The 16,479-nt window shown below is 38.7% G+C and overlaps 1 protein-coding gene across 2 annotated transcripts in view; it reads left to right on the forward strand.

Moving 5' to 3' along the window:
* The window catches only part of PIK3C3 (phosphatidylinositol 3-kinase catalytic subunit type 3), a 134,954-nt gene that overhangs the window by 92,513 nt on the left and 25,962 nt on the right, over positions 1 to 16,479 (forward strand). For both annotated transcript variants that reach the window (XM_063453842.1, XM_063453843.1), the window contains 2 exons: positions 6,222 to 6,390; positions 13,650 to 13,740. In XM_063453842.1, coding sequence (XP_063309912.1) covers positions 6,222 to 6,390; positions 13,650 to 13,740 — 260 coding nt within the window. The remainder of the gene's footprint in view (positions 1 to 6,221; positions 6,391 to 13,649; positions 13,741 to 16,479) is intronic.

Consider the following 16,479-nt stretch of genomic DNA (forward strand, 5'->3'; position numbering starts at 1 on the left):
AAAGGAAGGCTGCTTGCCAATGCTGCAGTCAGAAGAGATCTACCCCAAATAAAAACATGCAGCAAAAAAATGCATGTATTTTTTTTTTATTTTTTTTTTTTGGAGTACCGGTATATCTACTAAATAGTTTAGTTTTTTTCCTGCTCCACCCGTTCCTTAAAGTGTGAACATTATGCAAATGATTTTACTGTGATTTTCTTTTCATAAAGCCACTTGATCTATTTGAAGCAAAAACATTTTAATGCCAAAATATCTCCCATTGCCCTGGTGCACTAAAAAAGAACCAAGCAGTTATTGCCATTTTTAACAACAGTTTTGACAACTGATACTATTTAATATAAAGGGATGTCTACTTTTTTTATTTTCCCTGAAATATGTGTAAACTGGCTGAAGAAAATATTAAAATCCATTGCGTGTTTCTGAGGAGAACAGAATATAAATTATAAAGCACGATGTCCTGTTTGATATTCGTTTCTGTGAACACAGTTGAGTTAAAAAAAGAATGACTGTGACATGGGGCCTCCAACGTCTTGTCATTTTTAAAGCTGATGACAGTGGCATTTGAAAATGCTGACACAATGTCTAGCAGGGATAACTCTGCCTCTGTCTCTAGGGCGATTTTGGAAACTGTAATGTATATATTGTCTGCCGCGGCACCAGCGTATTGAAAATTTCATCCTGTTCGTGTGTATTTTATATGCAAATTAGTTAGAGGAAGAATGTTAGTGTATTAGATTTGCTTTAGTTTACTCGTCTGGTCATTCCTTTCCTGAAAGCACAAGCTTTAATTTCTTCACTATGTCAAAGTTTAATCCCTGTAGGTTTTTCCTCCTATCCCTTTTAGAATTTTTAATTTCATATGCCTGTTAAGTGCATATTAAAGTGAAACTGCCAGCTTGGATTTAATAACCATGTGTATGGATACATAACAGTGAACAGTGTATTATAGGGAGACAACCTCATAATTCACAGGACTGAAAGTTTCCAGAACCCCACAATGCCATTGTTTTAATGCAATACACTTTGCCATTAAGTATGTGGGTTGTCTTTTTTTTTTTTTTTTTTTTTTTTTTTTAGGATTAAAGGGACACTATAGTCACCTGAACAACTTTAGCTTAATGAAGCAGTTTTGGTGTATAGAACATGCCCCTGCAGCCTCACTGCTCAATCCTCTGCCATTTAGGAGGTAAATCCCTTTGTTTATAAACCCTAGTCACACCTCCCTGCATGTGACTTGCACAGCCTTCCATAAACACTTCCTGTAAAGAGAGCCCTATTTGGGCTTTCTTTATTGCAAGTTCTGTTTAATTAAGATTTTCTTATCCCCTGCTATGTTAATAGCTTGCTAGACCCTGCAAGAGCCTCCTGTATGTGATTACAGTTCAATTTAGAGATTGAGATACAATTATTTAAGGTAAATTACATCTGTTTGAAAGTGAAACCAGTTTTTTTTCATGCAGGCTCTGTCAATCATAGCCAGGGGAGGTGTGGCTATGGCTGCATAAACAGAAACAAAGTGATTTAACTCCTAAATGACAGTGAATTGAGCAGTGAAATTGCAGGGGAATGATCTATGCCAGGGGTAGGCAACCTACGGCACTAGTGCCATGCACGGCACTCGAGGTGTCTTTCCACGGCACTCAAGGCTGCTAGAGCCAAACACACTCTGGCCTATCAGGAGTCAGTGAAACTTCAGATATCTGCTAATACGAAAAGGTGGTGAAGGAAAATCCTCAATTTATGCATTGCAGAACGTAGAGGAAGTGATCTCAGATCACTTCCTCCCAGCACTTATGAATGGGAATCCACACTGTAGTAGAGCAGCCTGCAGCTGCTGTTGCAGCTCCTGTCCTTGACCTGTACTTGGCCAGCCTGGTCCCCACTGGAACCCAGGGATGCCACCCACACTGCTAGATATACACAGACCTGCAGAATAAGCCTCCCTTCATACAAATAATACGAACAGCCCACACACAAACATACACATAATCCCCACAAACGCAACACCACTAACAATCCACATACATGCACACAATCCCACATGCAGCCTCTCACATGCAAAACCCCAAACAGCTAACACACACTACCAAACACACAATGTGACATATCCATCCACACACACAATTCCACAAGCAGCCCTCATACACAGCCCACATTCATGTGTATCACACATGATACCATAAACTACTAATGAACATATACAATATAATAGCTCATTAACGCACAAATACAACGATACAAAGCAATTACAGTAAAAATAACACAAGCAGAATACGGCAGCATACATTCCTCAATTTAAAAAAAATAGGATCGGCACGCTACGGGACATCCCAAACCTATATCGGCACAGTGCTGCTAAAAGGTTGCCTACCCCTGATCTATGCACTAAAACTGCTTTATTTAGCAAAAGTAATTTAGGTGACTATAATGTTCCTTTAATGTAAAAGCATATTGTACATGATAATATTTAGTGTTGGTTTAGTGTAAGGAAGCTCTGAGACTTGCATGTCCTACTGTTGCCGGAGGTTAGTAGGAGTCATATTCCTAGGGGGGCAGGTATTTCAGCTGCCACCATTAAAAAAGGGAGGGTCAGCTGCCACTCAGGAGTATAATCCGGGTTATTCTATCCTCGGTGAGGGAATAATCTAAATTTTATTAAAGACGAGGGAATATTTGCTTTACCTTCTTTACTGAAACCTCCAGCCACAATAAAATATTTAACATGACTCATAGAAACAACCAATCAGAACAAAAGAACAGTATAATAAAACTCTCAGACAGACCATCCCACTTCCTCTTTCTTTGAGGTCTAGCAGGAGAGCAGGAAATCCAACCGGAAGTTGAAACAAACGAGAAACCGGCAGAACCAGAAAAGATCCCGATTACACTGTAAGGAAAAAGAAACATTGTAAAAGTAAACTGCCAAAGCAGAATGTCATATAAAAACACATTGGAACTAAAACATCATAAAACATAATGAATAAACTCAGACAACCAGTACCAGATCACGGAAAATCTTTAATCAAATATGTAATCAAAACATTACAAAAAAAAAGTTACGGAGATATACGTCCATAGACAACGAACCATTCAGAGACGTAGTCTATTTGGGAAAATAGGGATACGACACAGACCAAGAATTAGTCTTCGTTCTGTGGTGAAGCCCAGGATGGCATCACAGGATACGACACAGACCAAGAAGTTGTCTTCAACACAGACACAGACCAAGAATTAGTCTTTGTTCTGTGGTGAAGCCCAGGATGGCATCGCAGACACGGACAGCACGAGGGATCCCGAGGGGAAGCTCAGCAAGTGAAAAGCAGCCCTAAAAGACCCCAGTAGACCAGACCCCAACCAGAAAACAAAGGGGCACACACAAAGAGACAGCCCCAACAGCTTTACACATTAAACAATATCAAAACAAGAAATAATGCAAGAATAAAAATAACCCTCACCTGGAGGCAGCAGCAAAGAAAGAGGAAGTGGGAGGGTCTGCCTGAGCGTTTTATTATATTGTTCTTTTGTTCTGATTGGTTGTTTCTAAAAGTTATGTTACTATTCCTTTGCTCCTGGAGGTTTCAGTAAAAAAAAGTAAAGCAAATATGTCTTGCCATAAAATTCCTGTTAATGTTGGGCAGACCTACATGTCCCAGTTGTGCCAAACCTTAGAAGGCACATAGGTGATCTGGGCACTATTACCCCTTCCATACAGGGCATTATACACAGATGATGTTGCCATCTTTGCTGTATGAGATTTTAAAACCTAATCTGCCCATTGAAGTAATGTCATACCATGTAGTGTATGAGATCTTGATGATCTCTGACAATCCAATGCTTTCTCATAGTAAAGCATTTAGAGTCTAGTGTACATGTGCAGCAAAATTGGTAGAGAGTGTGTATCAAAACCACATAGGGAGGGATAGTCCCAAAAACAAGTGTAGTGGTAGTAGACAACCATGAAATACAACCTGAACGTAGGCAGATGGTTATAAGGGTTCCACCCCCTTATAACCAGGAGTTTGCCTATTATTTTATCTCCATTTAAATAAATATATACTTTTTTTCACCACGGAATTATTCCATTCATTCCTTGGAGTTTCGTTAGCCTGAATTGGCACCTTTGAGCCTGCTATACAGAGCCTGATACGGCTCTGTCAAATGTGAGTGGTAGTCCATCTTTATTCAGTATACATTTGTATTACACAGTATACACTATGTTATGTCTTTAATTTATATCTTGTAGATAATATTCTGCCATCTGCCTACGTTCAGGTTGTATTTTATGATGGTTGTCTACTACCACTACACTTGTTTTTGGGACTATCCCTCCCTATGTGGTTTTGATACACACTCTTTACCAATATTTACTCTGATTTAGTGTCTGGGAAACACTGCTGTATCAATCACTGTTTTATATTCACCTTTATTCCATTTTGAGAAGCGCCTACTCACTATCTTCTATTTTGTATTATGTGCAGCAAAATGCTGCTGTGCGAAGTCTCTTCTGGTTGAAGTTTCACTCATCCGTTTTTTGAATGGAAGCATTTAAACCCTGCAGTTCCTGCAGAATGGCAATGTTATCATATGTAGGTTTAAAAACTACAGGGACATGGCACCCAGACCACTATACTGAGATGAAGGTCTGGGTACCTATAGGGTCCCTTTAATCTGGTACAATTAAATAGATTGGCGTGGCAGGCTTGTGCATTGTATGATCATTTGTAACTTAATCTCCATTTATTAAAAATAAAGTGCACTGCTTATTTAATAATATAACTGTGGCCTTAAAGTTAGTTTGTGTAGTTCCCTGAATTTTGCAAGGGGCCTATGTATATAGAGTTAAAAGAACATTCCTGCTAACATAACTTCATCACACTGAAGTTGTTGTATTGCAGAAGGTCCTGAACATCATTTTACAGGGGTTAAATTGGGCACAGAGAAACAAACGCCGTTTTTACAACTGACAACTGTCTTTACAAATTTGTATATCTGTTAACCCCAAGCGATTTGCTCCGCCAGTTAAATGCTTCTTGGAAAATTCGGAAGCATTGACTTCTAACATCAAAGAACATAGTCAGACTCTGATAGCTACTAGATGGTGCCTCAGCATCCAGAACAGTGTGCTAGAGCTCTTGGCTATCAGTAGCTTATCGTTGTACTTGAGCTATGTAACCTCGCAACGTAAACTTTGCTGTATTTCCATAACAGCAATGTTTTACATTGCGGGAGAATACCTGCCCTGCACCCAGATGACTTCATCTTATTTAAGTGCTCTGGGTGATTTACAGTTGTCCTTTAAGATAATCTTCATTGAGATTAAGTTATGTGCCTGGAGTTTTCATTTAAATATCATTGCAGCTGAATTGTTTGAGTCTCTGAATGTGAAGAATCTTCTGATAATGCCAGTCATGCCAGAGTATGCTCTATCACGGTAAAATACACTTGAAGTTGACTACTTCAGTAGTGTTTTCTGCTGCATCTAAAATGGGAAATGTCTTCATTTAAAATCTGAGCTTTCATGTTTATTTTAATAGAGAAGACATTGGCTAACATGGCTTTAAATGTTATTTATAAGAAGAGACAAAAGTCTAGAGACCATAAATTTTTTTTATGAAACTTTTTTTCATATGATAGTGTGACTAACCGAGCCTTTAAGAATTGTTCAACTTTCCCTGCTAATACTACATGGAAGGCTGTTCAATTTAACGTCTATGATATAATTGGAATGTCAGGAAGCATAATTGGAATGTCATAATAATCCTCCCTCATATACGTGTACTTATCAAAACACCTTTGTCACAACCCTTTAGATTTTTATTTTTAGTTGTCGTAGTTAATAGATTCCATAAACTCTACAAACTGCTTTTGAAGCAGTTTTACAAAAAAATGGGCTCTCACCAACACTTGTACCTGGTCTACTATTCAGTTGCAATGATAATGCAGAAATTATACGTTGGTGCAAATCCCTCCAGCCATGGAGATCAATGATAAGCTGAAAGAACTGTGGTGGGAATTTGCAGTTAGAATGTAGCGCGGAAGATGATATGCGCATGCACGCTCGCGCTCTGTCTCTGTCTGTCTCTCTCTCTCTCTCTCTCTCTCTCTCTCTCTCTTTTATAGTAATGATAATAGCTGCTCATGAGTTGTATTTTTTAAATGATTGTAAATGTGTATAATTACTCTCTTAACTCAAACCACATTTTTCTTTTCTGTTCTTGTAGGGAAACTCTTCCACATTGATTTTGGATACATTCTGGGAAGAGATCCCAAGCCCCTTCCGCCTCCCATGAAGCTAAATAAGGAAATGGTAGAAGGCATGGGAGGCACTCAGAGTGAGCAATATCAGGCATTCCGCAAGCAGTGCTACACTGCTTTCCTGCACCTCCGCAGGTAGAGTATATTCATGTGCCTCTCTGTATTTTATGGTGTCTGAAATGGAAAGTGATTTCCAGGTCCACAAGAACTTCTGCAGCTCACTCATCTTTGTCATTCTTTTGTTCATATCTGGCAAAGAAAAAACAGCTTTCCTTTTTCATCAGGTCTCAACAATTTCTCAGTTTAGAATGAACTTGGTCATAAGGGTAGCTGGGGAGCCACCAATTTTACAGAGGTACACTCTTGTCCATGGAGACTCCATAATGGATTTGCAGAGTGGGAGTAGTGATAGGTGTAGGTAATGGCCAACCCTCTAGTCCAGAAGGGAAGTCTGGGTCATTTGTCAATGTGCATAGGGGAAATCGAGTGTATGTAGAGTGGACGAAAGGTTTGGAGACTAAGCTTCCAACTGACAGTCTGTTTTAACCAGATTAATGTTTGGAGATACCCGTCCTGCAACGAAACATAACAAGAGCGCCTGAACCAGCTACGCGGCCTACACCAGACTGGAGCCTGAGGCCTGGGGGAAGCGGCCGTTCTCCCAGCACAGAACCTCCTCACGAGCGGCAATCAAATACTGCCCTGCCAACCCCCCCTCTGGACCGGCGGGGGATATCCCGGTCCTCGCTGGGCCCGGTTACCCCCACACTAAAGTCTGACCAAGCGACAAAGCCCAGAGTAAAGCGGGGAGGGCATGGCCCGACCAAGATGGCGGCTAGGAAGCAGCCCACAACAATACACACACTTACCGAACCTCCCGAGCATGCACTGGAGTTTTATGAACGACTCCGAGCCAGCATATGGATACAGCTACACGCCCAGAGACTGCTCTTCAAGTGAGTAATGCGAGCAGTAGCGGAATGGATCCGCCCGGCAATCCGACGCCACGTGGGAGTAAATCCACCCCGAGGCTCCAGAACAACTCCGCGACGGTGCCGGAGCCGCAGATCAGCGCGGCGGGAAACAGCACAAGGCTACCTGGACGCCAAGCACCGAAGCGAAACCCGCCTGTACACCCGATTCACTTGCCCTTCAAAGACCCCAGCATCTTATACCCAGGGTAATATGCTCCAGTACTACCCGACACCGTCACCACAGTTTCCCCTCAGAGGAATAGGATGACCTATCGGCATGCGGGCAGGCGGCCTGCCTTCCCACAACCACCAAAGGACGCTATGCAGTTATGCAGGGACACTGGTCATACACTAAGCAAGTTTAGATATTACTGTTTTCTCGTGTTAATACAAGCGGACGTTTTCTTGTTTTATCCAGCACTATCTATTGCATTTATATGGCACTAAACATAAATATGTCCTAGCGTTAATGTACCCAAACTCGTTACACTCAGGATACAATGCACAAAATAAGATGTCATTTAAAATCGCTGCCTAGCCTGCCGTCACTGGCAATTGCCATGTAATGAACCTCTTGCATGCAACTACACTATCATAACGCTTAAATCGAGTTAATGCTTTGTTTACCTAAATTACTAAGGCTAAATGATAAATGTACCACAGGCGATAACAGCATAACCATACTTATCTATAGAAAAATGTGCGACCATGCAAGCCACTTTCATACTCCTTATCTATGTTCATATATGTTAATATACGCTGTTGGGGGGTTTGTGAAAACGTTGCTGTTTTATTTTATTTTATTCAAGTTCAACATATTTCGACAACATAACCGTTTAGTCATGCATGATATACAACAAAATATGTGCGAATTACTATGCCACTACGTAACTACTGCTAATCTTGAAATATGCTGTTGTGGAGTCTGTTAATACTAAGGCTAACCGATAAATGTACCACAGGCGATAACAGCATAACCATACTTATCTATAGGAAAATGTGCGAACATGCAAACCATTGTCATACTCCTCGTCTATGTTGATATATGTTAATATGTGCTGTTGTGGTGTTTGTGGAAACATTGCTGTTTTATTTTATTTTATTCGAGCTAAACATATTTCGACGACATAACTGTTTAGTCATACATGATATACAACTAAAAAAAAAAAAAAAATGTGCGAATCTCTATGCCACTACGTAACTACTGTTAATCTTTAAATACGCTGTTGTGGCGTCCGTTAATAGCCTGTAACCACATGCACAACCAAAATAAAGAATTAAAAAAAAAAAAAAAAAAAGAAAAGTTTTATTTATTTTATTTTTTATTTTAAGGTTGAAAACTAACCATCAATCATTTACGTAAACTGCCACTCGATGGTGTTGATAGCCAACTTGAACTCCCTGAATGTCTGGATTGTCAAAATGCATTCAGGAAGTATTTGAGTAGATAGAGCAGTGGTGACATGGGACACCTCTGTCTGGTTCCATTACGTATTGTCCTGAAATGTGCACAGATTGCCCCTCTACAGTTAAATAATCCCATAAGGACTAATTTTTGTTCCACATTTCTCAACCCTGACCACTCTGAGATTAGTTAAAAAGCTCTGCATAACTGTGTTCTTGCTTATATCCTCCCTCATTAGCAGATATGTTTCAGCATGGCCTTTTTGCTCCACCGGTGATCGGCTATTGGTCCATTCACATACCAACCCGCCCTGAGTCAAACCTGCAGGACTTTTCCTGGACTTATGAAATGCCCTCCTGCGTCACATTCCACTCTCCCCATCTCTACAGTTCTTCAACAACAAAAAAACCTTACAAACATGCTTCTTTAGAAAAGCCTATCAGCTCCTAAATCGTCATCCCTGATAACCTTCCTTTGTGGTCTATTCCCAAGCACCTCATCCTTTAAGGTGCATCCAGACTATTAATTACTTAACTTCCCTTTGTTTATTTGACTCTTATCCTTTTAGATTGTAAGCATATTTAATAGGGCCGACTTCACCTACAGTCCCTGTATGTCAAATCTGTTTTGAACATGTAGGAACTGAATTGGTGGCCATCTTTGCGCACGAACCCAGGCAGCGGTGTTCGGACGTTGAGTGTATGGAACTGAAATCGGACAAACTCGTGAACACCACTAAACTTTGACAAAAGCCTGCTTCTTTTCTACACATAATAGGAGAGAGCTGTTTGGTCTGATTGTTCGCATGAACTAGGTGAACAATCGCTACCTAGGAGCCAGAAAATCAGTTCGGTGTTTTTATTCATTTTTTTTCCCTAAAGTGACCGGCCGCTACCACTTTTCTTATGGAACTATTTTGGGTGTGCGGTCGGTCAAAACTTTACCACGGTGACGATTTGGCTGTGTTCGTGGGATCTGAGTGCTTTTTGGATATGTTGGGCGCTCAGATCCAGGCTATCTGGGGATATATCTTTGGACTTGTGGGGGTCCCCTGTAATATTGTGTGTGTTTTGGCGTGTTTACATTTTGTGACTTGTCAGTCAGTCCGCCACACTTTTTTTTTTTTTTTTATATATCCATGATAAATCCTATGAAGTGTGGGTTTTCTGGCAGACAGAGAGATTGTCACATAAACAATTTTTCATCAAATAACTCTAGTCTCTAGTCTTGTCTGAATGGTCAGTTGTGTTTTTTGTTTTAGATATGTGTAAATAATGTAACTAAAACACTATATTTGACAGATAACTGGAAAGCTGTAGAACAAAAGGATTGTAATCTAGATGGTGTATGCATACCAGAATCTTTTTCTCTTGATAGATTCTTTATCAGATGCATGATATAAACAATTAAAATTTATCCCAGTTTACAAAGCTTGCAAGTTCAGGAACTCATGGATGCTGAATGTGGTGTCAAGGGTCTTGTGTATATATAATGTATTATGTTTAATAACTGCATTATTTAAGGAATAATATGCGACATGGGCCTTTTATAAACCTCTACCATTGTATGTTTATTGCACACCTCATTGCTCAACTATAATTCTTTTTTTGTGTGTGTGTGTGTGTCTTGGATATCTTAAAGGGGTAGATTAATTCAGCAAATGGGCTGTTGGATAGCCTCTTAAGAATTTTATCCTTGGGTTGTGTTGGTGAATTCCTCAGTCTGCATTAGATTACATCTGCAGTCAAGGATTACATTGCAATATATCTCCCTACATGGTGGAAACCAAGTGGCATTTCACTAGACATTTACCTTGTGACTTTTCTGAAATGGAGCTACGTGCAGAGTCTTCACTAGAACCTAAATTTTTAAGATGATGAATAATTAATTTTAAGATTTCCCACATTACATTAAAGATGGACTTATGGGTGAAAGATTGATGCTTAGTGTGATAGAGCCTAGAAGTGCACCTAGTTAATTGCAATGCGTGTTTAAAAAAAAAACAAAAAGCAAAATTAATATACATTAATGGAAATAGTTGTGTTTGTTTGTTTTTTGTTTTATATTTTACTTTAGTAAAGTTGGGGAAACCGAATACATTGTCACAGAAGAAAAAACACATTTTTTACCACAAAGTAAAGTTTTTTACCACACGCTTTTTACCACAAAGTACTGGGTTAAATATTATGAGGAACAACTGTTAGTTTGTAGATACAAAGTTCTTCTAACAACTTTATAATGAAAGAGATTATGTGAAGATTGGATAAATCCTCTAAAGCTTTGGGTAACTATGGAAACCACGCAGTTACAGAGGGGATTTCGATTGCTCGTAAGTTTTATTCAGTGAGCGTCTTGTGGATTTATTGCAGTTTGGTGGATGGCGTTGTTGCAATTCATAGCGTTTGTAAAGGAATTAAGGAAATTTAAACAGGCTTAGAGTGTCACAAATTTGAGTCCTCTGCAGTTCATGCTTCTGTTGCAGAAACTTTGTTCAGCAGCTATAATCATGTTCTAGTTGTTAATATTAGAAAGGATGTTTTTACCCATTTTCTTCAACTGGAAGGAAGGGGTTTAATATAGGAGTATGCAGTGCATGGGTTAACGGGGAAAAGTTACATTAAGGATTTTGGTCCATCATTTCTGGAAGATATCACTAACAGGAGGAAAAACTGTAACTAATGCAATTACTGGATTATTCATACAATCCCCAGCTGTGTAAACAGGTTGTACAGGTTAATATTGCTTTATATTTTCCTAGAGATTTCCTTTGATACAGTATCACTACATTTTTAAATCTGAACAGTGTTTTATATTGTCAGAAACCTATATCGTTGGTTTAATACTTTTATAAGAGCTTAACAATGGTGGGGACAATAAAACCGTTAAAACTTTTTTTATTTTTTGTTTTATATTTTGCTTTCTGGAACATACCTGAAATTTCTTTTTTTTTTTTTTGAAAGTATATTCACATATTTTGTATTAAATTGCTATAAGGGTTTCAAACTATCTACACTAGATCAATGGGCAGCTTAATAAGCTACTGTGTTGAACAGTATCAGCTGTCACCATGGCAATTAGCCAGAGGCTAACAGATGAAATGTGTGGGAGTTTACATGCCAAACTTATTCCAGTTTATAAATTTAGTTTGTTTTTTGTTTTGTTTTGTTTTGTTACGTCAACTTCCAGTTGACCTTCTTAATCAAACGGTGACCATTTTGGAGAAACAGAAGGTAGTCAATCTTACCAATTCAGCTTTTACTTTCACAGTTAAACAGCATATTTTAAAGGATTTTGTTTAACTTTGTATTTCTATTGAAATATTGCCTTATGTAGCGTAGACCTGAAATGATTGGTCTGGCAAGCCATTGAAGTAAATGGCTAATAGCTTGATTTCTGGACTGTGTATGAATTAGAGAATTCATAAAGCCAGTGTGACTATTAGTATGACATTGTGCATCATATGACTTGCACTCGAGTAGTGGAGAAAAATGCAAATTAGGCCTGTGTTAAAATTTTGCAGATAGTACAAAAAGTTATTGGATCACACTGCAGGGACTTTATTTTATTTATTTTTTGGAAAGTTTTTGTAGTGCCAGTGTCTCCAAGGGTATGTGAAAAACCAAAATGTGTAATGGTGGCAGTGCAGCCTGCTGCACGGGCTGAGAACCACAATGTGAATGTCCTTCGGGTGGCCCGTTCCTTTAGGGCCACCAGATGAACATGTGCCATGGGGGGCCGGTCATGTGTTGTGACACTTTAACAGTGTGACTGGGTCCCTTCTAACCTGCAAAGAGAGCTGGAAGGAAGTGAGTAAGCCGGGCATTTCCTACCAGCTCTCCTTGCAGGTTCCACCTCCCATTGTTATTTTTTTATCTATACCGTATATCCATGTGTGTGTCAATGTCTGCATCAGTGAGCGTCAGTGTTTGCATCTGTGCCTGTGTATCTGCATATGCAGTGTATCTGTATGTGTTTGTATCTGTATTTGGATGTGTCAGTGTGTGTGTATCAATGTTTGTATCTGTATGTGTCAGTGTGCCATTGTTCGGGTTTGTGTTTCAGTGTTTGTATGTGTGTCAGTGTTTGTATCTATGCATCTGCGTGTGTGTCTATCTGCATGTATATCAGTTTTTGTAACTGTTTTTGTAACTTTGTCATCTGACTAGAAAGGCACTATAACATTAGGAATACACTTTAAGAGGAAGTCTTTCTAGTAGCCATAGGGTCTATGCACCAGTACCACTTAATTAAGACTTTGTATTTTTTATTTCTTTATTTTCTCTCCTGTAAACTGCTTTCTTACAGTAGTCGACCCTTGTAATATTTGCATAGTGGCAACAAATTGTTGATCCAATACTAACAAAACCACATAACAAGGTTTTAAGAGCCCTGTCCAAAATCATTTGTGGACTGCCAACATTTTAAAGGGATACTGTCCACCATAACTAGTTCATATCATTGAAGTTCTTATGATGTTTGGTATCTCCATGTGCATTCCCTCAATTCACTGTTATCTCTCCGCTGACTGACTTTCTGCCTATCACCAACCACTATAGCTGGTTTGCTTTGGTATGACATACTCTTCCTTGGACATTTCCCTAGGAAGGCTGGGCTGCGGCACAAAGGAGCCCTGATTCATTGTTAAACTCTTTGCAATGGTTTTAGGGTGAAATGGGGGCAGAACCCAGGGACTGCACACACCAAAACCATTTAATTGAGAAAGTAGTTATGTTCCTTTTAACCCTTTTTTAACACACTGTTGAGATCAATGGTTCAGATTTAATAGATGGCTCCATTTAAAGAGTATTGAGTTATCCCTAATAACATTGCCCTGTGTTATGAGTTTAAGAGCTCCTCCCAGGTTGCTTAGATGTAGGGAAGTCCAGCTTTAAAATTTCAACAATTATTGTATGTGAACACCATGCACGGTTTTAAAGGAAAATTATTCCATTGTCTTTGACCTTCAGTCTGAAATGGAAAACACTTTTTTGCATTGAGCCTGTTTGTTATTTTAGGTATTCCAACTTGATCTTGAACCTGTTCTCTCTCATGGTGGATGCAAATATCCCAGACATTGCATTGGAGCCAGATAAGACCGTTAAAAAGGTAAGGACGTTGTACTTAATGTAGATGACTTGTAATGTATTCTCATGTTATCCCTGAATGAGTTCCACTCCATTATTTTCTCTGTCTATATCCTAATGTCAAAGATCTCCCTTCTACAACTATGCATGTTTTCTAGACAATGCTAGACTTGGCCATAGTCTGAATACTCACGCAGTGAGCAAGACACGATGCAGTAAACCTAGAATAGTGTGTTCCTATTCTATATTGTTCACTTGTATACCTGCACTTTATGAACCTGGAGTTTCAATTTAATGACCTATTATTAAACCAAATACATAATGGATGCGTCCATTTGGTCACTGGGCAGCACGAACCGGGTATGTAGTGCTTTGCAAAAAGGGTGCCAGAAAATAATTGTTAAACTTGTACATTGCCACCTAATGTTATCTGTGATTACCAGGCCTGCATATTAAACGGAGTTGTACATAAACCTAAGCCTATGAGAGCATGTTGGATTAAAGATTGTAAAGAGTAGTAGCATCATTTTAATACATGACTCAGTCATCCAATGTAATTCAGAACAGATAGATATAAACAGTCATTAGTAGACGTATTAGACGCCATGGCAGCTTGTATTTTGTGTGTGGCTGTGATTAAAATTTAGCAATCAAACCTCTGCAAAGCGATTTTCTGAATCAAATGGCTTCTATGCAGTCGATGAAATGGGGAAACTCTGACATTAAAAAAGATGGAAAGTACACATTTGGACACAACTGTGCATTTTCCTAATATTTATCCAACTGTTAGAAACAGGACAATGATGTATCATTAAACACAGTGTTTATTACTGCACAAAAAAAACCCAAACAATCAGAACATCTGACCAAGCTGTAAAGTAGTGCGTCAGTCATCTGTATCCCTTTAACTTTTGACCATGACATACCTGTACATTGGAAGTATAATGTATCTAGAGATAAAATTACAGTTTTTTGACTATTTGGATATTTGAGACTTTTTTTTAATCTCTATATAACTGAATATACCGTAATTCTTGTTCAGTCATCTTTCCGTGAGCTTTTCAAATGACTATTTATTGGAACAATCCAAACACCATAGAGCCATAGCACCCTCCCATGGAAAGTTGTCAAACAGATTTCAAAGGGTTTTACAAGAAACAATAAGGAATTGCACTCTCTTCCATCATTCTAAGCCAGAGTGCAATCAAACCAGGACCAAGCACCAGGTCCCAATAACAATATGCATAAAGTACAAACCGGTTTAGGCACACCAAGGTTCAGAAATGGCAATTTATTGAAGCCCATTGTAACACATTTCAACCTACATGGTCTTTGTCAGAGCTTTGACAAAGACCGTTGCAACAATGGGTATTTAAATGACTGTTTGATGCTCTGTTTGCAAAGGTTAATGTTAGCACTGCAGTCAGTCTGAGGCCACTAATTCTGGAAACTCCTAAAACAATGGGGCCCCAAGAATCAAACCATATTCAGTAACTAGCAGGAAAAAACTGTTCCTGCTTGTAAAATGCTGCATGTTGGAAATCGGCTATGCGTCCTTAAGTGAACGACAACCATGACCAAATACTTTCAGAATGCTTCCTTAAAGGGTTAAAGTTGCATTTTGAGGTTTCATATTTGCTAACTGTTTTACATGTACAATGTTTTATTATGGAGTAACATTGAACACATTTTAAAAAGTGGAAAAGTGTGCTGCTGTTTAACACCACAATACTATATATTTTGGTACATTCAATGGATGGTTTCAAACCTTTCATTGATTGCTCTAAGCTTTAAGCAAAAAATCTTTTCTGATTTTAAAAAACTGAAATTAGCTAAAGATCTATTTGGATTGACCTGTAAAATAAGGTTATACATTGTGTCTGGATTGAGTCAATAGTGATTTCAGAAATAATGGTGCTCTCATGAGAAAAAAAAAAAAAACCTATTCCGAATTCATAACTCTGTGCCTATCTAGACTGCTAGGTATGACACCAATCACTCTTTGGCATAAAAGCAGATGATCGACTCCTCACATGGATACATACTAACTATTTGGGAGCTGACTTGCACAAACATTTGTTTTGGCTGTTCCGGGCGAATTAAAGGTCTTAACCTATATCCGTATTACGTATTTGATTACTCGGGACCATCTGGCCAGATTTTGCATCAATCTATTTGAGTTATTGCTGTTCAAGAAATGACTTGTAGCACACTTTAACACTCTGGTCAGTAAAGAATAGAGTTATTAACTCTGCATCTTTACTTCCAAAATGTAAAATGAAAAGGAAAGAATATGAATATCATAAAAATGTGCTGATTTGGATCTGTCCATACGTTTTATGTGGATTTCTTTTTAGAGCATGACAATTGGTTTTGCTTTGATTTGCAAATATATTCAGTTCATTACAATTTGGAATTTAGTAAGCTGTGCAAGGTTTATTTACTAAAATGTGAATTTAAAGCTAGGCCAAATTTACCAAACTGGAAGAATTCTACAAGTTGGCTTTGTTTTCAGTTTGGCTATTTTAGGCAGTAATTCCTGACAATTCATTTCTCAAAAGAAAGTCTTTAATCTTGTGCACTTTGCTCCTGCTGAGAACCCGAGAGGATAACACATCATAACCTTTTCTCAGCAGACCACAATATCTGCAGGCTATCTGGTGTACATGCCTGCATAACATTATTGTGATCTAGCCTTGCAACTAATGCCTCATTTCCACTGAGCGGATCGGTTCGGTACGGTTCGCTATTTTGAGTGTTT

Source organism: Pelobates fuscus, chromosome 5 (assembly GCF_036172605.1).
Source record: "Pelobates fuscus isolate aPelFus1 chromosome 5, aPelFus1.pri, whole genome shotgun sequence".
Classification (NCBI taxonomy): Eukaryota; Metazoa; Chordata; class Amphibia; order Anura; family Pelobatidae; genus Pelobates; species Pelobates fuscus.